At 46.2% G+C, this 27342-nt stretch overlaps 1 protein-coding gene across 1 annotated transcript in view; it reads right to left on the bottom strand.

Moving 5' to 3' along the window:
* APBA2 (amyloid beta precursor protein binding family A member 2) overlaps positions 1–27342 on the bottom strand; it is a 134010-nt gene that overhangs the window by 24404 nt on the left and 82264 nt on the right. Inside the window, exons 4-6 of the mRNA XM_061159624.1 lie at positions 17466–18452; positions 4072–4152; positions 2603–2639 (exon numbers count right to left, since the gene is read on the bottom strand). Of these exons, the coding sequence (XP_061015607.1) occupies positions 2603–2639; positions 4072–4152; positions 17466–18425 (1078 nt within the window). The 5' untranslated portion in view covers positions 18426–18452. The remainder of the gene's footprint in view (positions 1–2602; positions 2640–4071; positions 4153–17465; positions 18453–27342) is intronic.

Raw genomic sequence — 27342 nt, 5'->3', positions numbered from 1 at the left:
CTGGGAGGTTACTGCAGGAGTCCTAGCAAGTAAGTGATGATAATGATGGTGATGATTATAGTGGTGATGGTGGTGCTGGTAGAATGAAGATGATGGTGGTGGTGGGGTGGTGACGATGATGGTGGTGTGGAATAGGACAAATGGACAGCAACAGACTGATTCACCCAGGAGGTTCAATCAGCAAGACCTGGAAGGGGCCTGGAGGAGGAAGGCTGGAAAGCTGGCTATAGACAAGGCTGGATGAATGGAGCTGCTATTAGTCCACTGAGGAGAGAGCCCTGGGAGAGGGCAGCAGGGCTTCTGAGGAAATTTAGTGGCAGGAGTCCAGAGGCCCCCGAAAGAAACTCAGGAGTCCTGGGGAAGTGCATGTAACGTGCTGGGGAAGTGCCAAGTAAAGCTGCAGGCACGCTCTGTCCAGAAGTCCTTCTCTGTCTCAAGTAACACACACTTGATCACCAGGACAAACCCACAAGGCTGCTCATTGCTGTGCCAACCATAAATCCAAAATTGAATAACCATCAATCCATTAATCCAGGGGTCCTGATTAATACCCCATCATACAGCCACATCATTGACCCTGTGTTGCCACCTGAATAAGCAGGTGGAGCTACAATTGCTGTCTCTGCCAAGAAATGAAATCTACAAAGAAGTGAGGGAAGAAGTGCAGATCCAGGTGGCCAGTGCAACATCTAATTTAAGGAAAAGGTCTAAAATCAACTACACTTCAATAAGATATTATTTAAAGTTCTATATATAGACTTACTGGGCATCCCTGGTGATGCTAGTAGTAAAGAACCTGCCTGCTAACGCAGGAGACATAAGAGATGTGGGTTCAATCCCTGGGTCGAGATGATCCTCTGGAGGAGGGCAAGGGAACCCACTCCAGTATTCTTGCCTGGAGAATCCCATGGACAGAAGAGTCTGGCAGGCTATAGTTCATCGGGTCGCAAAGATTCAGACATGTTTCAAGTGACTTAGCACATAGACTTACATACACCCTGAAAATTTCTGGCAAGATTCATAAGAAATTTGACAGTGGCTTCCAGCACAGAGAGGGATTAGGGCTCTGGGCCATACAGATAGAAACGGGGAAGGCACACAAGGATTTCCGGGGTAGAAATAATTTTGCATTCTTATGACACTTGGCATGGTCCAAGCGCTATTCAGAAAAAGCTTGACAAACCTCTACTAGTAAATAAATGCCCCAGTTTTAAAACATGTCCAAGCCCCATTCACACTGACCAAACTGGAGACAAGATCTAACATGGTTTTGTCTGTTTCTAACAAGGACAAGTCTTTTGGGGATGCTCTGATCCCCCCTGACTCCCATCTTTCAGCCAACAGCACCCTGGACCAACGGGGCCCCCGTGTCCACCCAGGCCTGCTCTGGGCTCGGCAGTATTGCCCTGTCAAAGGCTAATGGGGAGGTGAGCGCTGCCTTTGGCTTAGGAGTCTTATCTGGAAAGGTTCACCCCAATTACTTATTTTAAGAGCAAATCAAGGCTCAGATCTGAAGTGCCCACTCTATGAAAACACCCAAATGGCTTCATCACCACCGTGAGGACCCCTCAGGTAAGGAATTTGAGGACTTCAGTTTCCCAGGGTTTTTAGTTCTTTATTTAAAAAGAAAACCAGGATACCAAAGGTTTAAGTTATTTATTTCTGACTATCAATTAACCTTGCTCCCATAAACATTCATAAAAATCAATTACCAGCTTATTGAAAGAATTAATAAAATTGACACCATTGATTGTAACCCTCTAGCAAGAGCAGGAATAGGCCTCCAGGCAAAGAGAAAGATCGTATTTTTAAGAGGTTCTTCATGTGGTTGGTCAGAGGGTATCCTAAAGGTGTTGCCAGGGGTTCCCTGATGCCCTTCAGACAAGAGCCAAGCAGGTATGTTCCCCACATCAAAACTGACACAGAACAGATCAGCTGCGGGTTTTCATTGAATATTAAAATGCGATCGTAACCTCCTCAAAAGAGACAGGAGAGGAGAAGGGAATGAAGAGTCTTTAAAAAAAAAACAGCAGCTTGAATTTGGATGCAATTATATCCACCCTAATCAGAAGTGTTAGATCACAATTAGCTGCTTATAAAGACACATTTCAATCTATTAATTTAAACATCAGTGTCATGTGTGAGGCCATTACTGAAGGTGTAATTAAATGGGATGTTCTATGTGTGTGAGTGCTAAGTTGCTCAGTTGTGTCCAACTCTTTGCAACCCTATGAACCCTAGCCCGCCAGGCTCTTCTGTCCAGGAGGTGTTCTAGGCAAGAACACTGGAGCAGGTTGCCATGCCCTCCGCCAGAGGATCTTCCCAACCCAGGGATCGAATCCATGTTTCTTACATCTGCATTGACAGGTGGGTTCTCTACCACTAGTGCCACCTGGGAAGCCTGAGATGTTCTACTGTTTCCTAATCAGTTGGGCCTCCCACAGATGACATGAGACGTCGCACCTTGCCTTATTACAGAACTGCTCCCCTGGAAGGGGTGCTTTATGCACAATCTTTGTAGGAGAAAACCGGAAGTCAAAGTCCCATTCACATTGACATAAAAATGCAACTGCTCCCTCATAAAGAAAATTCAACCACTTACCAGCCACAAAACTGGGAAATGATGCCACCTTCTTTGTCTGTTAGGAAATATGAAAACACACACACACAACAGTTGTAAGCAGTTGGCCCATAAAATCTAAGCTGACACCATTATGTGACAAGTTTGACCCATGACCAGTGACCAGTCTCCCCAAGAAATCAGCTCCTTACAGCAAAGCAGTGTCTTTCAGGCTCTGCGATGTTTGAGTGGGGTGTATGTTAACAATTCTCAATGGAAAACCTGGGGTACAGAAGGCCATCAGCTGAGACCTAGGGACCCCCAGACTAGCACATCACTGCTGAAAGGAAAACACCTAGTGGTTCTCCAACTGGTGGGCACGAGAATTCCCAGACACGTTTGTTTATCTTTTGGCCATACCACACAGCATGTGGGATCTTAGTTCCCTGATCAGGGCTCAAGCTTGTGCCCTCTGCAGTGGAAGGTCAGAGTCTTTACCACTGAAGGGAAGTCCCCACAGGCACATCTTTAAAAGCAAGATGAAAGAGGGACTTCCCTGGAGATCCAGGTTAGGACTCCCCACTGGCATCAATGACTCAGTGACCAAGAGTTTGAGCAAACTCTGGGATAGTAAAGGACAGGGAAGCCTGGCGTGCTGCAGTCCATAGGGTCGCAAAGAGTCAGACATGACTTAGTGACTGAACAATAACAACTTCCATTGCAGGGGGCACATGTTGATTCTTGGTTGGGGAACTAAGATCCCACATGCCGGGCGGAGAAGCCATAAATAAATACATACATAAAATTTTTTTTTAATAAAAGCAAGATGAAGGAGATCAGACACCACTGCATGAGTGACCACAGTTACTTCATCCAAGTTACAAAACCTCATCCAAACCATGTTTTCCAGATAAGGGAAAGAACTTGCTTGAGGCCTCCCTCATTCTAACAACCTCCCCATCAGGGCAGTGGGAGTTTACATGGGATTGTTTTTAAAATCTACATAGTTGGTTTAAAACAGTGCTTATGGCAATTTCTGCAGACATTTCTGGTTCTCACAACCTGAGGAGGAGGGTTACTACCAGCACCGAGTTTGGAGAGGCCGGGAATGCATCTAAACATCCTGTGGTGCCAGGGATATCCCCCCACAACAAAGAAGGATCTGGCCCCAGATATCCATGGTGCTACTACCCTTGAGTAATCCTGCTTTAGAACATGATGGTCAGTGGGGTGGACTGAGCCTCCATCAAATTGGGGAGCACCAATGAGCCCCGTGCACCAGAAGCAACACAGGAGCGCATGGCGGTGGGGGCCTGAGTCAATAGAAAAGGGACTTCCCTTCCTTCCTCAGGGCCGCCCCCTCCTGCAGGGCCACCTGGCTTTGCTTGTCAGGACCCCCTTCTCCTAGGCACTGGGTGGGACGAGAGCCCTGTCCCACCCACATGGAATGGTAAGCCCTTGGGGACAGAGCAGGCAGCTCCCATGTCAAGGCCCTGGGTCAGAACTCTCACCTCTGGGATGTTGTTATTGTCAACCGGTCCATTGAGATCAGAGCGCTGTTGCTTTCTTGGCTGCTCCAAACCGTTGCAAACCTGGAAAACGGAAAGTTAAAGATACAGATGAGGTCTTCACATGTTAGAAAAAATTTTAAAATGACTTTAAAATTACTTTAAAATAAATAAAATAAAAAATTTTTAAAAGAAATCAAGATACAAAACTGGAGATATGATACAATTTTGTAAAATTTATGTGTACATAGGTATGTGTGGGCGCACACAGATATAATTTAACTTTTCTGTCAGTAACATGTAGACTTTCTTACACCTCAAAAGTTATGTGAATCATAGTTTCTAATTTTATTGTTTATTATTATTTTCAATTGTGGCAAAGCGCATATGACAGAAAATTTGTGACTGTAACCATCTAAGTGTCCCAGTTCAGGGGCAACTAAGTACTTTCACCTAAATGGGCAACATCACCATCCATCTCCAGAACTCTCATCATCTGAAAAAACTGAAACTCTGTCCCCATCAAACACTAACTTCCTATTCCTGCCTCCCCCAGCCCCAGGCACCCACCAGTTATCTCTATGAATGTACTCAAAGGAACTCATATAAGTGGACTCATATAAGATTTGTATTTTTCATGACTGGTTTGCTTCACTGAGCATCATGTCCTCAAGGTTCATTCCTACTGAAGCAGGTGTCAGAATGTCCTTCCTTTTAAAAGCTGAATAATATTCCACCTTTTATAAAGACCACATTTTGTTCATCCATTCATCTCTCCATAGACACCTGAATAGATTCCATCTTTTGATTATTGTGAATAATGCTGCTAAAAACATGGGTGTACAGCTACCTCTTAGCGTTCCTGCCTTCAGTTCTTTATGTGTGTGTATATATATATATATATATACACACACACTCAGAGGGGCTTCCCAGGTGGTGCTAGTGGTAAAGACTCTGCCTGTCAATGCAGGAGATGTAGGAGATGCAGAGACGCAGGTTCAATCCCTGGGTTGGGAAGACCCCCTAGAGAAGGAAGTGGCAACCCCCTCCAGTATTCTTGCCTGGAGAATCCCATGGACAGAGGAGCCTGGCGGGCTACAGTCCATGGGGCTACAAAGAGTCGGACATGACTGAGCCTGAGCATTAAATGTGACAGATTAGGTACCAGCAGTAGGACTACAGAATCATACCGCAATTTTACTTCTAATCTTCGGAGGAACTACCATACTGTTTTCCACAGCAGCTAAACCATTTTATATTCCCAGCAAGTGTCCAAAGGTTAAAATTATGTTTCTAAAAAAACCCTTAATTCTTAGTTCAATGCAAATTCTAAAATCCAAATTATTTAGTTAGAGCAAAATAATCTACTGCAAGAGGGGAAAAAATGCCCCACAGACACATCATAAATCTTCTCTTAAAGAAGACACCCATCCAAAATTCTACTTAGTTCAATAAACAAAATTTAAAGTTGAGTGATATTTTCTCTATTTAACACCCTATGTTTACATATGTGCTAAGTCGCTTCAGTAGTGTCCGACTCTTTGTGACCCCATGGACTGTAGCCCACCAGGCTTCTCTGTTGATGGGATTCTTCAGGCAAGACTATTGGAGTGGGCTGCCATTTCCTCCTCCAGGGGATCTTCCCGACCCAGGGACCAAACCTGCATCTCCTGCATTGGCAGGTGGATTCTTTACCACTAGCACTAACTTTGGAAGCCCTCAGTGCCCCATACCATCCAGAAAATCTCCCCAGATCCAAGAACTGAAACTGCTGTCCAAACCCCAAAGCATGCTCTGGTGAGCCAGCATCACAAGTCAAGTTCCAGAACTTTCTTGAAATAAATTATCAAGCATCACTTCCCTGGTGTCTTGGCAGTAAAGAATCTGCCTACCAATGCAGGGGACACAAGTTCAATTCCTGGTCTGGAAAGATCCCACATGCCATGGAGTAACTAAGGCCCGTGCACCACAACTACTCAGCCTGTGCTCCAGGGCCCGTGCTCCACAACAAGAGAAGTCACTACCATAAGAAGCCCACACACTGCAGTCAGAGAGTAGTCTCTGCTCGCCACAACTAGAGAAAAGCTTGCACGCAGCAACAAAGACCCAGTGCAGCCAAAAATAAATAAAGTATCAACCAGTAGCAATATGATCACAAGGCAGTAATAAGTTTTATTTACAAATAAATTTATACTATGAACATACACATACATTATACTTATATTTATTTATGAATAGCTATCTTTTTTTTTTTTTTTAAGGAAGATGGCTGTTTAGGAAAGTGGGTTCTCACCAGACACCTAGCCTGCCTGCATCTTCATCCTGGACTTATAGCCTCAGCCTCCAGATCTGACAGAAATAAATGCATGTTGTTTCTAAGTCCCCTGGTTTATGATACTCTGATTTAGCAGCCTCAAAGGACTAAAAGGTAACACTCTTTCCACAAATGTTACGGTTTGGTCTAGAACCTAATTTTTCTGGCAGGAAGAGGACCATCATGTGGGGTAATAGACTCTCATCGAGGTGTCAGATATATGGTGGGGAAAGAGTACCTCCAGGACTGCCACCCACCTTGTATCGGGTGCCTCTGAGAAATGAAAGAGGTCTTCATTCTGGGGGATGCAGTTTGGGCTTGGCCAGGGAGCTCAGGCTGGCTGGGCGTCAGTGCCTCACACCATCCCGCCTCCACCCCAACACCTTAGCATAGGGCCGCAGCATGTGGTGACCACAGGCGACACAAGATCTCAGGTCCATGTCTAAGAGCAACTTCTCCCCAAAGCTCCCACAGCCTGTACCCTTCCTTCTGGAGCAACATTTCCTTTAACTCCCTTGGACCTCTCATCACCATGGCAACCACATCTCATGAAAAACAGCCAGAGTTGTTTCCAGAGAGGCAGGGGGTGACTTCTGCTGCTTCTCCTTGGGAAAACCCATCTGGTGCTCCCGTCATCATCTCATGGCAGGGGTGTGGGGCTTGGCAGCAGGTGACACAGCGTCCGAAATGAGCATGGTCGCAGGCCCATGTGGATGTGGGGTCCTGGCATCTTAGAGGAAGATGCTATTCAATTCTTTGTGCCCTCCCCATGCCAGAGCAGCCAAGTGCACCTCAAAATAAAATGCCAGCCAGGGTTATCTCTGACTTTCACAGCCAACATGGACAGCTGGGCCATATCCCTCATTAAGTAACTCCAGCGGACATTCTTGGTGCCACCCACTGGCACCCCTACCAGCCATCGCTGGTGAGGAGGGGCAGATGAACTGAAACATGCTAATGCAGCAGGACCCCCAAACCTGCCCTTCATGGAGCCCTGAGAGCAGAACACTATCTGGTGGCACAGGCTGGGCACAAAAACTCCAGGACCAGGGCCAGCTGTTAGGGGCAGAGACGACTTGCCTATAAGAAGAATGCACTCATTTGAATAAATGAATAAATACACCCAGGCTTCCCGGGTGGCTCAGTGGTAAAGAATCTGCCTGCCAGTGCAGGAGACATAAGAGACGAGAGTTCTATCCCTAGGTGGGGAATATCCCCTGGAGAAGGAAACGGCAACTCAATCCAGTATTCTTGCCTGGACAACCCCGTGGACAGAGGAGCCTGGTGGGCTACAGTCCACGGGGTTGCTAAGAGTCGGACGTGACTGAGCACACATGCATGCAGACAAAAACATCCTGGCTCCAGTTGGTGAAACTAAAGCTAGAGCTTTTTAAGCGTGTCAATTCTGATTGTGCCTGCTGGATTAAACTGAAGATCCGGTGAAATAACCCACGTGGCTTCGGATGGAATAATGGCAAACAAGCATATGCCTACTCATTCTCGAGTCATCCGGAACAAAAGCCAAGTGTTTCCAAACGTGGTCCTGGATGACATGGGGATGAGAGACGTGGAGGGGAGCTCAGACAGGGACAGAGAGCATCGACATAAGGCCAAGGAAGCCACTGCTTCCCACTGGACTGTCCCATTTCCCCCCAGACAGGACTCAGTGTCAGAGAAACCCCAGTGCTGCACTCAGCAAAGGGAGAGCCTTCTCCAGGAATCCTTTCTTGTTTTCAAAGGCATCGGTCAACTGACTCATCAGTCATTCCATCCAAGATGTGCCCTCCTCCGTCCTGCTCAGGGGAGGTGGGGGGGTGTGCAGCTGGGACAGCGACACTGAAGATGCTCCCGTGGGGCCAAGCTGGGGGCATAACCCACAGGGCCGCTGATGGTCTGATCACTGATGGTCTCATCAGTGCCCTCCTCATCTTCTCTCAGAGGCCCTTCAATCCATCCCCTGACAAATGGTGACTCAGAAAAATAATCTGGTTCTGTTCCTCCCATTTCTGTCAGCATTCAGACCACTCCATGATCTTCACCTGGAGGAGGAGAAGCACTGGATAAAGTCTTCACTCTTATCTCACTTATCCCTCCGGGGCCGATCACATCTTCTCAAAGCCACCACGGCTACTGCTTAGTCGCTTCAGTCGTGACCAACTCTGTGCCACCCCAAGGACTGCAGCCTGCCAGGTTCCTCTGTCCATGGGATTCTCCAGGCAAGAATACTGGAGTGGGTTGCTATGCCCTCCTCCAGGGGATCTTCCTGACCCAGGGATCGAACCCAGGTCTCCTGCATTGCAGATGGATTCTTTACCATCTGAGCCACCAAGGAAGCCAAATCTCTGGCTTAAGAGAATCATGATGAGATCCACTGGGGAAGCCACTGGGGGCCTGGCCTTATTCTCTGTGACTTGTCTGATAAAACTTCCTCCACCACCAACACTGGGCCCCTCTGGCACTTCTCCACTCCATCATTCACTCTCCTTTCACAGGGCCCCCCAGGAAGGGGTGGAGGGTACATTGGGGACAAGACTTTCTGAGTAGAACCATGTTTTCCTAAACTGGCCTCTGTGTCTCCATCCTCATTACTGTTTCAAAAATACACTTTGTGAGGCTGCCATAGTGATTCCTCTGATTGATCTGGGCAAAGTAGATTGAAACATTCTGTAAAGGATTCACCATTCTAGACGCCATCAAGAACATTCATGATTCATAGGAAGAGGTCAGAACATCAACAATGACAGGAATTTAGAAGTTGATTCTGACCCTCATGGATGACTTTGAAGGATTCAGACCTGAGTGGAGGAAGTAACTACAGATGTGGTGGCAACAGTAGGAGAACTAGAATTAGAAGTGGAGCCTGAAGATGTTACTGAATTACCGCAATCTCATGATATAATTTAAACACATGAGGAATTTGCTTCTTATGGATGAACAAAGAAAGTGGTTTCTTGGGAAGGAATCTAATCCTGGTGAAGACACTGCGAAGATTGCTGAAATGACAACAAAGGATTTAAAATATTACATAAACTTAGTTGATGAAGCAGTGGCAGAGTTCCAAAGTTGGATTGGATTGACTCCAATTTTGAAAGAAATTCTACTGTGGGTAAAAATGCTCTCAAACTGCATTGCATGATACAGAGAAATTGTTTGTGAAAGGAAGAGTCCATCAATTGAGGTAAATTTCACTGTCATCTTATTTTAAGAAATTGCCATGGCCACCCCAGCCTTCAGCAACCACCAGGCCGACCAGTCACCAGCCATCCACACTGAGGCGAGGCCTTCTGCTTGCAAAAAAATGACAACCCCAGAAGGCTCAGATGACGCTTAGTATTTTTTTAGCAATAAAGTACTCCTTTATAAAATAATTTTTAAATTTTATTTATTTATTAATTTTGGCTATGCTGGGTCTTCGTTGCTATGTGGTTTGTTTCTAGTTGCAGCAAGCAGGGGCTACTCTCTAGCAGAGGTATTCGGGCTTCTCACTGCAGTAGTTTCTCCTGTTTCAGAGCAGAGGCTCTAGAGTGCCATCTCAGTAGTTGTGGCACACAGGTTTAGTTGCCCCGAGACATGTGGGATCTTCCTGGACCAGGGATCAAGCCTGCATTCACATGAGGATTCTTTTTTTTTATTATTCTTTTTTATTAGTTGGAGGCTAATTACTTTACAATATTGTAGTGGTTTTTGCCATACATTGACATGAATCAGCCATGGATTTACATGTGTTCCCCATCCCGATCCCCCCTCCCACCTCCCTCTCCACCCAATTCCTCTGGGTCTTCCCAGTGCACCAGGCCGGAGCACTTGTCTCATGCATCCCACCTGGGCTGGTGATCTGTTTCACCATAGATAATATACATGCTGTTCTTTCAAAACATCCCACCCTCACCTTCTCCCACAGAGTTCAAAAGTCTGTTCTGTACTTCTGTGTCTCTTTTTCTGTTTTGCATATAGGGTTATCGTTACCATCTTTCTAAATTCCATATATATGTGTTAGTATGCTGTAATGTTCTTTATCTTTCTGGCTTACTTCACTCTGTATAATGGGCTCCAGTTTCATCCATCTCATTAGGACTGATTCAAATGAATTCTTTTTAACGGCTGAGTAATATTCCATGGTGTATATGTACCACAGCTTCCTTATCCATTCATCTGCTGATGGGCATCTAGGTTGCTTCCATGTCCTGGCTATTATATCACATGAGGATTCTTATCCACTGGACCACCAGGTAAATCCTAAAGTACTCTTAAATTAAGGTATGCACATTGTTTTTTAAATGCTACTGCACACCTAATAGATGACAGTATAGTGTAAACATAACTTTGGATGCACCGAGACATCAAAAAATGTGTGTGACTCACTTCATTGAGATATTCACTTAACTGCAGTGGTCTGGCATCAAACCACAATATCTCAGGGGTCTGCTAACACAGAAAGAGAGCAGATTTGTCATTACCAGGGGCTACAGGGAGGGGAGATGGGGGACTGACTGCTTGGTCCAGTGGCTAAGACTACTCACTCCCAATGCAGAGGGCCTGGGTTCGATCCCTGGTCAGGGAACTAGATCCCAAATGTCCCAACGAAGACCCAGTACAGTCAATAAATACAAATGAATATTTAAAAAATAATAAGCATGGTCTCCTTTAGGGTTGAGGAAAATATTCTAGAACTGAGTAGTGGTGGTTGTACAACACTGCAGTCGATGTCACTGAATTGTACCCTCTAAAACGGTCAAATCAGTAAATTTCATGTTATGTGTCTATAGCTACACTTTTAAAGTAACAGGGAAAGAAGGAGTAAACAGAGCCCTCAAATGATCAAAAACACTGACTCCGCCTTTGACATCCCTTTCAACTCAGCACTAGATTCCTGCATGGTGGTCACGGCCAGCTGGTATAGGACTAACCCTCACCAGGGACACAAGGGCCAAGGGGAGGATGCAGGCAGCCCAGATACAGTGATAGGACCACAGACACTTCTCCCTCCCAGACACCCGCCCCCAACCCTGGATGTCACAGTTGGATTCAAGATTCCTTCCTGGGGAAGGAGGCGCCCCAACACTCCAGGCAGTTACAGGACCAGGGAGCATCACATGTGATTTAGCTCAATTCTCAAAGGAGAAAAAGCCCCATGACCCCTGGGGGCCAGCAGGCTGCTTCTCCCACAGGTTTCCTAAGTTTGCTACAAACACACGCCTCCCTGCCAGTAACTGTAAGGTAAGGAGCCCTGTGTGAGCAGTTTAAAGACAGCTTAATGACAGTAGTTTAATGACAATTTAATGACCCTCCAGGGTGAAGAGCAATCTTTTAGTATTACAGCAGGTTCAGGCTGGGGGCTCTCGTGAGCCCAGAGGCCCTCCATACTCTCCCAACCACTCCCCTCTCAGCATAGAGCCCCTCACACATTCTGGGAAAGTGAACACGGCATCAGATAAGTGGATGAAACCAAGGCACCCAGGTCAGAAGGAAACCAGGTGAAGAAGCTAAGTCAATGTTCAACTTCCAGCTCCAAGACACTTCCCATATTTAGCTTGTCTGAAGAGACTGCCATTCCCCACCTAGAACTGCCCAAACCAGCTCTCTGTTCTCTGGACACGAGAAGGAATTCTCTGTTCCAATCAATACTTTTAGTCCTGGACTTCCCTGGCGGCCTGTCAGTGTAGGAGATGTGAGTTTGAACCCTGGTCTGGGAAGATCGCACATGCCATGAGCAGGCCATGGAGCAGCTAAGCCCATGCACCCCAACTACTGAGCTTGTGCTCTAGTAGCTGAGTTGAAAGGGATGTCAAAGGCGGAGTCAGTGTTTTTGATCATTTGAGGGCTCTGTTTACTCCTTCTTTCCCTGTTACTTTAAAAGTGTAGCTATAGACACATAACATAACAAGTGAAGTCGCCAGGTGAGAAGCCCATGTACCATAACTAGAGAGCAGCCCCTCACTCACCACAACGACAGAAAAGCCTGAGCAGCAATGAAGACCCAGCACAGCCAAAAATAAACAAATAAGTCCTAAATAATACTATTGGCATGTTTGTGTTCAGTCGTGTCCAACTCTTTGCAACCCCATGGACTGGAGCATGCCAGGCTCCTCTGTCCATGGAATTTTCCAGACAAGAAATACTGGAGTGGGTTGCCATTTCCTTCTCCAAATAATACTACTAGTCCTAAATAATAAACAACTCAATGTAACTGCCTACAGCTACCAATACTAAATCCTATGACTCCTAATTTGAAGAGCAAGTTTAACCAGGAGATCCCAATGATCTAGTAAACTTCTATTAAATCTACTGTTATGAATGTGCTGTACAGAACATCTAGTTTTCTTAAAGTTGAGGATGAGGAGAGAGTGTTTTCATAGTAAATTTGATAACATATTTTTCTTTTAACAATACTAACAAGGTACGACCTCAATCATTTCATGTAACCCAGTGGTCTGCATGATCTATGTGAAAGCCAAGCAGGAATAATAATCTGGGGTTCACCCCTCCTCTGCCCTTCCACCCCTGCCAAGGTGGGATCACATCTGTTAATGGACAAGACCCCAGAAGGAGAGAAGGGAAGGTGCCCCCTTCTCACTCAGGATGTGGTTGTCTACTCATGGCTCATCTTAATCCTGAATATCCTGAAAACTTCCAGAGATGTGCAGATCCACCCAGTGTCCACAGGCCCACATGAGTGTGGTCAGCTATCTCTCCTGTAGCTCCACCGGTCCTTCGGATAGACAAATAATGTTTTGTTTGTATGATATGGGTTATAGGTGCTCAGATAGGCTCAACTTGGTTTCAGATGATTCAAGTTGGCTCAGGCCAGTGAATGGGACAAGAGCCTTTTCTTTTTAGATATACATAAAATAAAATGTATAATTTTAACCAATTTTAGGTGGACAATTAAGTGGCATTAGGTGCATGCACACCAATATACAATCATCACCACCATCCGGCCACAGAACTTTTCATCATCCCCAATGGAAGCTCTGTCTCCATTAAACACTAACCCCATCCCCCCCAAATCCCACCAACCCCCAGTCTGCCTCCATCTCTGTGGGTTTAATTAGTGTAGGTACCTCACTTGCGTGAAATCATACAGGATTTGACTTTTTGTGAGGCTATTTTCACTCAGCACAGTGGCCTCAAGGTTCATCCCTGTTGTAGCATTTCCTTTCTTTTTAGCGCTGATTAATATTCCATTGTATTGTATGTAAAAGTCTTTCTTAGGTAACTGTAACTGTGGCTCAGAAGAGAAATCAATCTTCCCACAAATACTGAAAAGAATGACCAAACTGAGATCTCTGAATTTGTGCCAAGCAGCCCATATTTTAGGTGACTTAGAATCCTTTGGTTTAATTCCCTGTTTCATTTTTCCTGGCATTTAGAAAGGGGGTTGTACATTATATAAGATATCGGACAAGAAAAATCTCGGGCAGCAAGTCCACTTCATGACATCTCCCGTGATTTGCAAATTCAACGTAACAAGAAAAACTCTAACCCACCACCACTCATGTCTGGAGTAGGTTTTGAGGACCAGTGAATGACTACATTACCCCTCATTTCTTGAAATTAACATTCACATTTCTAAAAGTGACAAGCATGCTGTGTTTTATATTCATGGGTCCCCATGAATGAACAAATGAATGAATGAATGCAGAAGGGAATAAACAGATCACAGCAAGGAAGAGCATCTATTCTCAATGGCTTGCCTGGTGGCTCAGATGGTAAAGAATCTGCCTGCAATGCAGGAGATCCAGGTTTGAGAAGATCTGGGTTGGGAAGATGCCCTGGAGGAGGAAATGGCAACCCACTCCAATATTCTTGCCTGGAGAATTCCACAGACAGAAGAGCCTGGGGGCAGGGGTGGTTACAGTCCATGGGGTCACCCAGTTGGACACGACTGAGCTGACACACACAGAGAAGGAAGAAGCAGCCTCAGTGGCCAGAATTCCCCAGAAGCACCCAGAGACCTGGCTCAGGTAGGAGTAGTCTGGGTCTGAGCCCATCTGAGGAAGGCCCTGGGGTGGGTGAGTCTTCAGCAGAGCATAACCATCCACAGTCAGAGATCCAGAGGCTCCAAGAGTCAAGATCAGGGACATGGGTCTCCCAGCCGGCACCCGGGTCTGCTTTGAGGGGAAGCTTGAGACCCAAAGACTAAGAGGGAAGGGTCAGGGGGTGGGGCAGGGCTGCACCAGTGGTCAAAGTGGGCAATGGAGGCAGAATCTGAGGCCATGTGCAAGTGTTCGGGCTGATGAAGAAAAGGATTGACCAAGGAGGGTAAACAGGCAATGCCCCCAACAGCAATGTCCCTCCAAGCTGATGTAGTGTCCCCCCAGCACCGTCCTGAGCCACAGACCCTCATCCAAAGTCTAGCTCAGGCTCTCTGACCTATCCAGCCTGGCTGCACCCAGCACAGAGCAAGTGGCCAGCAGAGGGACAGACCCCACATTTGTGTCAGCACCAAGGACAGTGGATGGCCAGTTCAGTCACCATTCCTGAAGGGGACCATCTGTTTGCTGCTGGAACCAACCAGAGGGACCCGACAAGCCCAGATCCAGGCATCCATTCACTCCAGCAGTCTGGGCCTGAGCTTGGTCTCAGGTGGAGAGACCAGCTTCTCTCCTGTGAAGGCTGATGGTGGTCCTGGCAGGGTCTGGAGTCCACTCTCGGTTCTGGGGCACCCTCCTGTGCAACACCCCTCTCTCAGCCTTTCTGAGCTGTGCTGAGTTCTCCTGAGTTGTCCATGGCATGCACTAATGCAGGACTGGGAACTATTCTTGGTTAGCTTCCTATCACCACAGGGCCGCGTCTTTTTTAGTCACTGATTAGCACTGACCACGATCTGAGTGCTTTGGGGTGCAAACCCCATGGCAAAGCCTCTGCCACACTGTTCCATCTCTGAATCTCATGCTCGGCAATGTGGTCTTTCTCCCTGAACAGAAGCTGTTGCTATATATTCTCCTGTGGAGCCCTGCACTTTCTGGGGAATGTCATGAGATTAATGGATACCCTGGGATGTGTCTCGAGTTCCTGGAACATGTAGGGGATTCTGATAGTGTTCAGGGATGGAAGATGCAAGGGGGCCAGTGCCCTGTGCCAGTCCTCCACCCAGTTCTCTCTTGCTGAAATCTGCCCTGGACACACACTGCTGGCATATCCATGCCATTCAAGTCAAAGCAGTGCAATTCCAGCTCTACACATGGTAGGCGCCCTCTTCCCTGGCACCTGTTCTTATAGATGCTGCCAAACCCATCACCTCTGTCCCTTACACAGGAGCATCTTCCCTGGCCATCCACCTGAGATGCTCAGGGCCTTCCCGACGTCCTGCCCCTTAGCCCCCTCGAGGTTCCCAGCCCCCTGATGGCCCAGCTCTGTCCCTCTCACATCACCATCCTCAAGCCAGGTCCTTCACTTCCACTTGTCCTCCTGGCCTCGTCACAATCCCCGACCCCACGGTATGCTAAGGATACCCATGACCTCCAGGTTCAGCCCTGCCTGGTCAGCTAATTTCCCAAAGCCCCCCTCTAAGTCCCAGGGCCACCCTGCTTATGACCTACAAGGTAACCTGTCCCCAGGAAGCTGCCTGGGACTCGTGGGCTGGGTGGGGCCTCTGCTAGGCTCCCAGTCCCACCCAGATGGACAGGGAGTCTCTCCCTCTAGAATGAGGTTCTCCATGCAAGCTCAAGCCACTTTCATCTCTGCACACCAGGGCCTAGCATGTGGCAAGGGCAATTTTCTTGTGCCACATGGGAGGGTTTGCAGATGCAGCCAGCCCAGGAGATCAGGAGTGGCCTTAGTGGGAGAGTAGGCTCAGAAGGAATGCCAGTTTGGAAACTCCAGAGCTGCCCCCCTCAATGGGGGGGAGCTCCCCCACATCCGCTAATGCAACAACAGTTTATATATACACACTATCTATATATCTACACTATATATACACATATATACACTATCATCTATAAGATGGATAGCTAGTGGGAAGCTGCTGTATAGCACAGGGAGCTCAGCTCAGTGCTCTGTGATGACCTAGAGGGGCGGGATGTGGGGGGTGGCGCTCAAGAGGGAGGGGATACATGTATTTGTATAGCTGATTCACTTTGCTGTACAGCTGAAACTAACACAACAATGTAAAGCAACTATCGGTTCAGTTCAGTTCAGTCACTCAGTTGTGTCCGACTCTTTGCGACCCCATGAACCGCAGCACGCCAGGCCTCCCTGTCCATCACCAACTCCCGGAGTTCACCCAAACCCATGTCCATTGAGTCGGTGATGCCATCCAACCATCTCATCCTCTGTTGTCCCCTTCTCCTCCTGCCTTCAATCCTTCCCAGCATCAGCAAGTACATCCCAATAAAAAATATATGAAAGCAATTCATTTTCATTTGTCCACAGAATTAGCCAAATAGAAGTTCCTTTACATGCATCTAATAATCATATCTTCTTTTTATATACACAAGGTTTTTTTGAAAGGCAGCTTTTCAAAAGTGTTTATTACAATATACACTTTACTTTGCTATAATTAAAAGAAAATATAGTTACACTTAAATCCACTGGCCTTATTAGCATGCATTTCTTCTCCATGTCTCTGTCAAACCTTCAAATAATTACTTGCAAAATGGTTATTTACAGCAAATTTCTGATTACACCAAGGCCCTCAGGCTTTCAGAGAAGTGTCACCAGATTCAACCGCCCCTGTGAAATGCTCTCGGGTTGCTGCCCGTTGCCACTGGGCTGTCCCAATCACTGGCCACAGCCATCTGCACTTGCCGGCAGTACTAGATCCCTGTGACTGACCAAAACCACCCAGGGAGGGGCAACAGTCTCAGTGACCACACCCACACAAGCAGATCCACAGCAAGCAGGGGAAGGAACCAAGCTCTGCTGGGGGCTGGGTGTCTGCTGGGAGCCCTGGCTTCCAATCAGCCTCAACAAGATTTCCTCGGCAATTGCTACAGCATCTGATGGGTGAACAGGAGTGGCTGGGAAGTCCATGCATAACTGAACACGTGGAGAGCTGGCTCGCATTCTGATCTGTGGGCTGCATGGACACCTTTGCTCTCAGCCCCTCCCTCTGCTTCCCCAGGGCTGGTCAGAATCTTACCTCCTCTTGGGGCCACTTGGGCCTCTCCTCCGGGGTCCTGGTCTTGGTCTTGAAGCTCCTCTGAGGGTCGGTGGGGTGCTTGGCCTCGGGAGGGAGGTTCAGCGACTTGGGCCTGCCCTCATGTCTGCTGGGGCCACGGCTAGCCTCGGCCTGCGGGCAGGCCTCGGGGGAGTCCCTGGGCCCCGGCTCAGGCCCCCGCGGCGTGTGCTCGGGGCTGGCCTCGCCACCACTGGTGATGCTGCTCATGCTCAGGCTCATCTTGATCTCGGCCACAATCTGGTCGATGTCCTCCTCCTGGTCCTCTGGGTCCCCATCCCTGCGCCTTGGGCGGTAGGGCGACGTGCTGCCTGCATTCCCATTGGCTTCGGCAGGGTAGTAGTCCTGGTAGGCCTCCTCGCCGGGACAGTAGTGGACGCCCTCTTCCTGGTCCCGGGAGTCCAGGACCGAGGCCTCGTCCTCGGGGACAGAGAGGTGGCTGTCCCGGTAGCCAGGGCTGCCCGGGTCACTGTGGCCATGTGCGTGCGGGCCCGTGGGCTCCGTCCACTCCTCCACCGCCTCCTGGCACTCGTCTGTCTCCAGGTGGCGCGTGTCGTGAGTCAGGTAGCCCTGCCCGTCACAGTCCGTGCCCTGCAGGTAGCTGTCGTCCTCCGGGCAGTAGCGAATGTAGTAGGTGATGCCCTCCTCCTCTTCGGGCAGCCCCTCGTCGTAGTCCTCCTCCTCCGAGGTGTTGTTCACATAGTCGGAGCTGGAGTCCCCATCAGGGCTCTGGTCGGGGCCGCCCTGCTCAGCAGGCACTGGGCTTTCAGGCCGCAGGGCCGCCAGCTCCAGGTCGGTGGGCACGTACTCCTCCAGGGCCAGCTCCGCGTCCTCACTCTCGGGCTCTGGGCCCGGCCTCGCCCTGTGGTCCAGCAGGCTGCTCGCCACGCTCTGACGCTTCCGGTGGGCCATGGTGGGGCTCATACGGCCATCGTCACCAGGAGGCAGCCACTGCAGGGAGGAAGGATGACAGGAGAGTCAGAACCTGGCCCGAGGAGCACGCCCAGGAGATGTAACTTGTGTCCATTCAGATGACAGGACACCCCACCTCAGCTGACTCCGGTGTCAGGATCATTGCAAGCCCTGCCAAAGAGACAGGAGGGCACCAGGGCTGGAGGAGGAAAAGGGGACCCTGGCGACTCCCCAGGACACCTGCTGCTTCCCCACAACTCGCCACTCACTCATGACTTCTCTGTTCTATATAATTGGAGTATAGCTGATTTACAATGTTGTGTTAGTTTCTGGTGTACAGAAAAGTGAATCAGTTATACATGCATAAACATACATTTTTTTCAGATCCTTTTCCATCATAGGTTATCACAAGGTATTGAATATAGTTCCCTGTGCTATACAGTAGGTCTTTGTTGATTATCTAGATTATATATAGTAGTGTGAATGTGTTAATTCCAAACTCCCAATTTATTCCTCTCCCAACCCTTTCCCCTTTGGTAACCATAGTTAATTTTCTATGTCTGTGAGTCTGTTTCTATTTTGTAAATAAATTAATTTACATCATTTTTTGGAGAAGGAAATGGCAACCCACTCTAGTATTCTTGCCTGGAGAATCCCACAGACAGAGGAGCCTGGCAGGTTACAGTCCATGGGGTCGCAAAGAGTCGGACAGGGCTGAGCGACTAAGCACAGCACAGCACATTTGCAAGACAGTTATGCGGCAATTAAAATATTTACAAAGAGTTATTGCATAAAATATGCTGCTGTAATTTATTCACCACCCAACAAACAGAATAAACTGTGAAGAAATGCATTTAAATCCCAGCAGAGGTTTGATTTGAGGGATGAGACAGTGTTATTCACTTCCCTCCTTTATTCAGTTTTGAATACGGTATTTCTGGGGCTTCCCAGGTGGCGCTAGTGGTAAATAACCCACCTGCCAATGCAGGAGACATGGGTTCAATCCCTGAGTCGGGAAGATCCCCTGGAGGAGGGCATGGCAGCCCACTCCAGTATTCTTGCCTAGGAAACCCCAGGGACAGAGAGCCTGGCAGACTATAGTCCACAGGGTCGAAAAGAGTTGGATACGACTGAGCAACTTTCACTTTCACTAAAGTGGCATTTACCTGTGTTGTGGGACACAGGAACACGTAAAGACCTTGCAAGCCCCCACCCCAGAGTCTCAACAAACCCAATGGAGGCACCACCCAGGTGATCATTCACACCATCAATCCTTCATTCGTACCATCCTTCCTGCAATTCTCCCTAGGCTGTCTGCCAGTCCTGCCTCCCACCCAGAACATTCTGTGACTTTCTGCGGGTGGAGGGGCCCACCCTCCAGTGACTCACCCTCCAGTGATGGCAGCTGGAAGGGTGTAAAGGAAACTCCAAAAGCTGAGATGAAACTCCTGAGATAAAGGGCAGGATGCTCCATCACTCTGTCAAATGATTATCTTCTGAATAAAAAATCTCTCTGGGGATTTCTTTGAATAGCCAGCCTCTCCTGGCTTATTCAAAATGATTTAACTCTACTTACATGTAACTTCCTTACAAACGTTTCCTCTGGGAGAAGCAGGAGCTCTGGGGTATTTAGTGGTGTGGTGGGGGTGGAGGAGGGATTACAAAAGAGAAGATGCAGGAGTCACCTGTGGCAGCCCCCCTCTGGAGCACACCTGGGTTTCTGTACCCCTGAATTCCCCACACACAGGCTCCCTCGTCCTTGGCTGGGGAAGGGCTAGCCCCTGCTGACGGGCAGCTCCCCACCACCCCTGGGCTCAGCTGTGTCCTCCCCACTGTTGCTAACAGCGTGCATGACGATTCTCCTGGCAGGAGACCTGGCTGTGTGCACACACGCATTCATACACACACACACACACACACACACACACACTCCCCTTTGCCCCCACCTCCCTGTCTCCTAGAAACCTAGAAACCTCTGACCCTAGAAAAAATCTGAGGAGGGGATACACTGCAGGTACTTAACAAATGAGGGCCCTGCCCTTGACTTCTCAAGACAAAAATTAAAAAGGATGCCCAGGCTGTCAGCTGGCAGTCGCTGATGTGTGGCTGGCAGCTGACGGAGAAGTGGGGGGCAGGGTCCCCCTGTGCAGACTGAGTGAGGGATGAGGGACTGGGCAGCCTCTGGCAAGGATCCCCGGGCACTTCTCTAGCCTCCTGGGTCCTCACCTGCCCCAGAGGGTGTTCAGTTCAGTCGCTCAGTCGTGTGGGGCCGGCACCAATTTGGGGGTGGGTTGGGGGTGCGGTCACCAGCAGTCTCTGGTCTTGGCCTCCAGTTGAGGACAGAGATCCCAGAGCTGTCTTGGGTCCGGGGCAGGGACCCGCTCAGGGCCCGGATGTTCATAGTCAGTCCCAAGGCCCTGGCCCTTTGTCCCCTTGTGGCATCTCTGGCTGGCTTTGCATCGGGCAGGTCCTTCACCAGTCAGTCCCCACACTTCAGAGCCTAGAGCTCAGAACTCCGGGCTCCGCCCTTGGAGCTTCTGATTCAGGACATCTGGGTGGGGCTGAGGTTGTGCTTTGCTTCTCTTTTTTCTGACCAGTTGTTTATTTTTTCTCATTTTTCTGAGCAATTGTCTGATTTTTTTTTTAATTGAGGTATAGCTGCTTTACAATGTTGCATTCATTTCTGTTGTACAATGTGAATCAGCTGTGAAAGTGTTAGTTGCTCAATTGTGTCCAACACCTTGTGACCCCATGGACTGTAGCCACCCAGGCTCCTCTGTCTATGGGGATTTCCCAGGCAAGAATATGGGGTCTTCCCAACCCAGGTCTTCTGCATTGCAGGTGGATTCTTAACTGTCTGAGCCACTGGGAAATCAGCTATATGTATACATATATCTCCTCCCTCTTGGACCTCTCCCCACCCCCTATCCTACCACTCTAGGTCATCACAGAGCACCCAGCTGAGCTCCCTGTGCTATACAATAGCTTCCCACTAGCTATCCATTTTACACATGGTAGTATATATATGTTGATCCCAATCTCTCAATTCATCCCACCCTCCCCTTCCCTCACTGTGTCCACTCATCCATTCTCTACATCTGTGACTCTAACAGGTGTCAGAATTGGGCTGATGCTGCTGGTCTGAGATCAAATGTAGACCACCACATTGGACAGGAAGCCAGCCACTTGCCCACCCTCCAGCCATCGTATCTTTGAAATCAAGAATAAAAGTCCCAGGACTTCTTGGAAAAACAGGTTTGCAGGTTTCAGATCTGAGAGTCTAAACACAATTCATCGTAGCTGCCTTGAGGCCCCCTGATGGCCGCCTCAGCTCAGTCTCCTTCCTGAACAGGGAAGAGAAAAGTGGATTTCAAGGCCAGATCAGAGCAGGACGGCTTGGATAAAGATGGAAAATGCTCCCTCCAGGAACAGGCAGGTCAGACCTCCTCATGGTCCCACCTCGTCACAGCAGCTGCAGAGTGCCCACTGCCTGTGTTATGGTCCGGCATCTCTCTGCGGGTGCTGTCTAACCTCTCTGCAAGGCCCACTGCAAGGTGGAGCGGGCTGCCAACCCAGGGTCCCTGACCTCGGGGCTCCAGATCTGGAGATGGAGCACGGAGAACAGAACAGTATTGTAGGTACTATCAATGGGAAGGCAGATTTTGTCTTGGGTAGCAGAGGGCTCCCTTTGGGATGAAGAGTCTAAAGAGACAGATGGCTGGTCTCTGAAAGTGAAGTTGTCCCAACACAACACTGTAAAGCAACTATACTCCAATAAAAATTTTCTTAACATGGCCATTATGAGCTGACAATGAGTTTGTGAAACTCACCATGTTTCCTCTCTGAGTAGGCATGTACAATGGTGGGCAAGGGAGACCTTAAAGAGATAGAATACACCTGAATTTCAACAAGACACATGACAAGTCTTTCCTAACTTTCCTGCGGCTCAAACTGAAGTATGCTGAGTTGGATACGGCAAAATGAGATGGATTAGTGGCCAACTGAGTGATCAGACTAAGAAGTCATCAATTCGTGGATAAGCATCCATCTGTGGGGGTTTTCCAATGATCTGGTTGTGTTCAACCAGAGATGATGATAACAAAGACTGCAGCTCTTCAGAACTGCAGTTGACAGAAACCTGGAAGACATGAAGTATAGGGGTGGCAGAGACAAGGTTTAGCTATATCACGCATGGAAGATCTTACATATCCTGCTCGATCCAGTTAAAGCTGTGCTTTCACAGCCAGACATGCTCACGTGAATCACAAACCTCAGCCCTGAAGCAGTGCTCTTCTGCAAGCCCACTCTTAAAAAGGCAGAGAGGCTTCATTTCTTCAAGGAAAAACCAAAATCTTGCACCAATAATTGGACTGGCCCTCTATCCCCAAGACTGAAAAGCCCATTTCACACAGTTCTCCCATCTGTTCCTTTCATCACAAGCTTATAATAAAGGCTATTTTCTTCCAAGATCATTATTTTTTCCCTTGCCTTGAAGAGGAGGTGGAAGACAATCCTTTTATAGCCCTTGTGACAAAGGATAAGAACGAAGGAAAAGCAAAGAATGATTTATGACATATAAAATATGCATTACAGGGACTTCCCTGGCAGTCCAGTGGTTAAGAGCTCATCATCCAATGCAGGGGGTACAGGTTCAATCCCTGGTAGGGGAGCTAAGATCCCACATGCCTCATGGCCAAAAAAAAAATAAAAATCCAAAACATAAAAATAGAAGCAATATTATAACAAATTCAATAAAGACTTCAAAAGTGGTCCACATCAAATAAATAAACCTCTTGAACAAATATAAATAGATAAATAAAATGTGATATCTGATGTATGGCTACAAAGCATGTTTCAAGATATCATCACCCATGACACAGTGGGGAGAATAAAAAATGTTGTGCCTGAGAAAGTCTACTTCTGATGATGGTGCACCAGCTTATACCAGTCTAATCCCCACACCAGTAAAAACTAGTAACTTTTAATGGTTTGTTGTTTTTTTTTTTAAGTTTCTGTGGAAGCATCAGAGAACTGCCAAAGCAGCTAGGACTTGAGGGGCTGAGATCCCAACAAGCAAGAAAAAACACTGAAATCATCTCAGCATCCTGTGTGGCTTTTCTCTTCAAGGCAGCTGTGCACCCATAAATGGTTGAAAACTAGCAGAAAATGGTGGTTGCCAGGCAACAAGACCAAGCACAAAAGATTGGGAATACATGTAAATCCATGGCTGATTCATATCAATGTATGACAAAACCCACTGGGAAAAAAAAATAATAATAATAAAAATTAAAAAAGAAAAAAAAAACAAAAAAAAAACAAACAAACAAACAAAAAAAAAAAAATAAAGGGAAAAAAAAAAAAAAAAAAAGAAAGTGAAAGTCGCTCAGTCATGTCCAGCTCTTTTTGAAACCCCATGGGTTGTAGCCTGCCAGGCTCCTCTGTTCATAGGGATTCTCTAGGCAAGAATACTGCAGTGGGTAGCCATTCCCCTCTCCAGGGAATCTTCCCAACTCAGGGATCAAACTTGGGTCTTCACTGCAGGCAAGCTTTTTGCCATCTGAGCCACCACAGAAGTCCTACTCCATGCTCTGTGGTGACCTAAATGGGAAGGAAATCCAAAAAAGAGGGGATATATGTATCTATACAGCTGATTCACTTTGCTGTATAGCAGAAACTAATGCAATGTTATCAAGCAACTATACCCCAATAAAAATTCATTAGGAAAAAAGAACTTGAGGTGCCAAATTCCTGGAGAAAGGAAATAAGACTCTGACATTTTATATTAGACAAGGGTGAAAGTTGAAACAATCTGAACAATAAATAAAATAGTACTGTATAAACCGAAGTATAAAATAAATATCCTTGAGTTCACACAATGTAAACAATAAACAAGAGAAAAGCAGAAAACCCCTGTGCAGAATTCCTCCATATATTTTGTGCAGACACTACCCCCTCCTGGAGACGAGGCAATAACTCCCAGGTGATCAGGTTAATATTAACAGTGGTCAGTTGCACCCTGATCTGATAGGAGAACAGTACTGCTCCCTATGCGGTCTCCTGACCCAAAGCTTATAAGCCCTGACTAACCAGAAGGAGAGTATCAGACAAACCTGAGCAGAAGGATAGTCTAAAATACCTGACGAGTACTTCTCAAAACTGTCAAAGTCATCAAAAACAAGGAAAGCCTAAGAAGCTACCACAATCTAAAAGCACACTATACTTAAAATGGATAACCAACAAGGACCTACTGAAGAGCACAGGGAACTCTGCTCAGTGTTATGTGGCAGCCTGGATGGGGGGGCAGTTTGGGGGAGAGTGGATACATGTATGTGTATGACTGAGTCTCTTCACTGTCTACACAATATTGTTAATTGGCTATACTCCAATACAAAATAAAAAGTTCAAAAAAATAAAATAAAAACTAGATAATAAAAAAAAAAAAAAAACTAGATAATCAACAAGGACATACTGAAGAGCACAGGGAACTCTGCTCGATGTTATGTGGCAGCCTGGATGGGAGGGGAATTTGGGGGAGAATGGATACATGCACATATATAGCTAAGTCTCTTCACTGTCCACCTGAAACCATCACAACATTGTTAATTAGCTATACCCCATTACAAAATAAAAAGTTTTTTTAAAAAGTACCTAAAGAGACATGAAGACTAAAATTCAATTTGGTATCTTAAATAATGGAACAGAAAAAGGACAGTAGGTAAAAATTAAGAAAAACTTAATGAAGTATAAACTGTGGCTAATAATTATGTATTGATACTGTTTCATTACTTGCTACAAATGTACCACGTGAATGTAAGATGTTAACAATAGGGAAAAATCAGAATAGGATATATGGGCACTCTCTCTACTATCTTTTCTACTTCACTGTAAACATAAAACTATTCTAAAGTAAAAAAATTTACCTAAAAAAGAAAACTGGTGTAGTTGCATTAATATTCACAGTAAGAAAAGAAGCATTATTAAAGGAAAAAAATTAAAAAATCTTGATTTAAGGGCAACCTGCTAGGAATAAATTGTAAGTTTAAATTTAAGTGTATGAAAAAAAATTTTAAGTGTATGCATACTAAGCTATATGCTCTCAAACTTTATAAAAGGAGAAAAAAACCAAACTCAAAAAGACAACTCTGAAATCACTATGGGATACTTTTTAATACACTTCTTTCAGTAAATGATTTAAAATAAGCAAACAAAAATCAGAGTAGAATTAGATTTGAACACCACAGTTGCCAAAAATGTCCTCATTAACAGATAAAACTTACTGCAATGAGGAAATACATACAAGTGCACATAGAAAATTGTGTCAAAATTAATCACATGGTAGACAAGACTAAAATGAATCTAAACAAATTTCAAAATGTTGAAATCATAAAGAATATGTTTCTGATTACAGTGTAATTACACCAGAAATAAATAAAAATATAACTAGAAAATATGCAGATATTTGGGGATGAACCACTTCAAAATAACCTATAAACAGAGCAGAACATAATAGATAGAACACAGGGAATGGCTACCCACTCCAGTATTCTTGCCTGAAGAATCCTCTGGACAGAGGAGCCTGGTGGGCTATAGTCCACAGGGCCACAAAGAGTCAGACATGAAAGAGCAACTAACTAAAAAAGAACATAAATACAAAACTTGAAAACATTTTGTACTGGTCAATAATGAAAATACCACACGTTAAAAAATAGTTACACACTCATATTCATAGCTGGACTATTCACAGTATTCAAAAGGTGGAAAGAACACCTGTCCATTGATAGATGAATGGACAAAGAAAATGTGGCATATCCTCACAATGGAATATTATTCAGCCTTTAAAAAGGAAGGAAATTCTGATCCAAGCTACAATATGGATGAATCTTGAGGACATCATGCTAAATGAAATAAGTCAATCACAAAAGGACAAATACTGTATGATTCCACTCATAGGAGGTTTCTAAAGTAGTCAAATTCATAGAAACACAAAGTAGAATGGTGGTTGCCAGTGACTGGGAGTAAGAGGGAAAGGGGGGAGTCATTTTTTAACAGGTACAGTGTTTCAGATCTGCAGGATGAAAAAGTCCTAGAGATAAAGTTTTCTAACAATGTGAATATAGTTTACCCTATTGAACTGTACACTTAAAAATTTTTAAGATGGTAAATATTAATGTTTTGTGTTTTACCACAATTTTTTAAAAAAATAGATTCTGTTAAAGGAGGCTTATAAGGGAATGCATAGCCTTAAATTCATTTATTAGAAAACAAAAAACACTGGAAAAATAAATAATCTAGATATCCATTTACTAGGGCTTCCCAGGTGGTGCAGTGGTAAAGAATCTTCCTGCCAATGAAGGAGATGCAAGAGATATGAGTTCGATCCCTGGGTCAGGAAGATTCCCCTGGAGAAGGAAATGGCAACCCACTTCAATATTCCTGCCTGGAAAATCCCATGGACAGGGGAGCCTGGCGGGCTGTAGTTCATGGGCCACAAAGAGTCAGATGCAACTGAGCAACTGAGCACACAGACACTTTGAAAAGACCAACAAATTAAACCTCAAATAAAGGTAAAGGAAGAAAACGAATGTAGGGCAGGTAAAAAATAAAATAGAAAACAAATGTGCAACAGAGAAAAATCAACCAAGCCCAAATGATGACTTTTGAGTGGGGAGATTAAATATATAAAGCCTTAGCTAGACTGATAAAAGGTGAGAGAGAGGGAAGGCACACAAATTACAGTATCAGGAATGAAAAGGTGGATACCACTTGTAAAATATAATAATGGATATTATGAACAACCCAATAACAATTTATATGAAACGAACAAGTTACTGAAACAGAACTTAGCAAATCTGACACTAGAAGAAACAAAAATCCAAATGGTCCAGTATTTACTAAAGAAATTGAATCTACAATTTAAAATCCTCTTTCC

This window comes from Dama dama, chromosome 13 (assembly GCF_033118175.1).
Source record: "Dama dama isolate Ldn47 chromosome 13, ASM3311817v1, whole genome shotgun sequence".
Lineage (NCBI taxonomy): Eukaryota > Metazoa > Chordata > Mammalia > Artiodactyla > Cervidae > Dama > Dama dama.
Note: the sequence above shows the minus strand (reverse complement) of the source record. Positions and strands in the feature narration are given on the sequence as shown.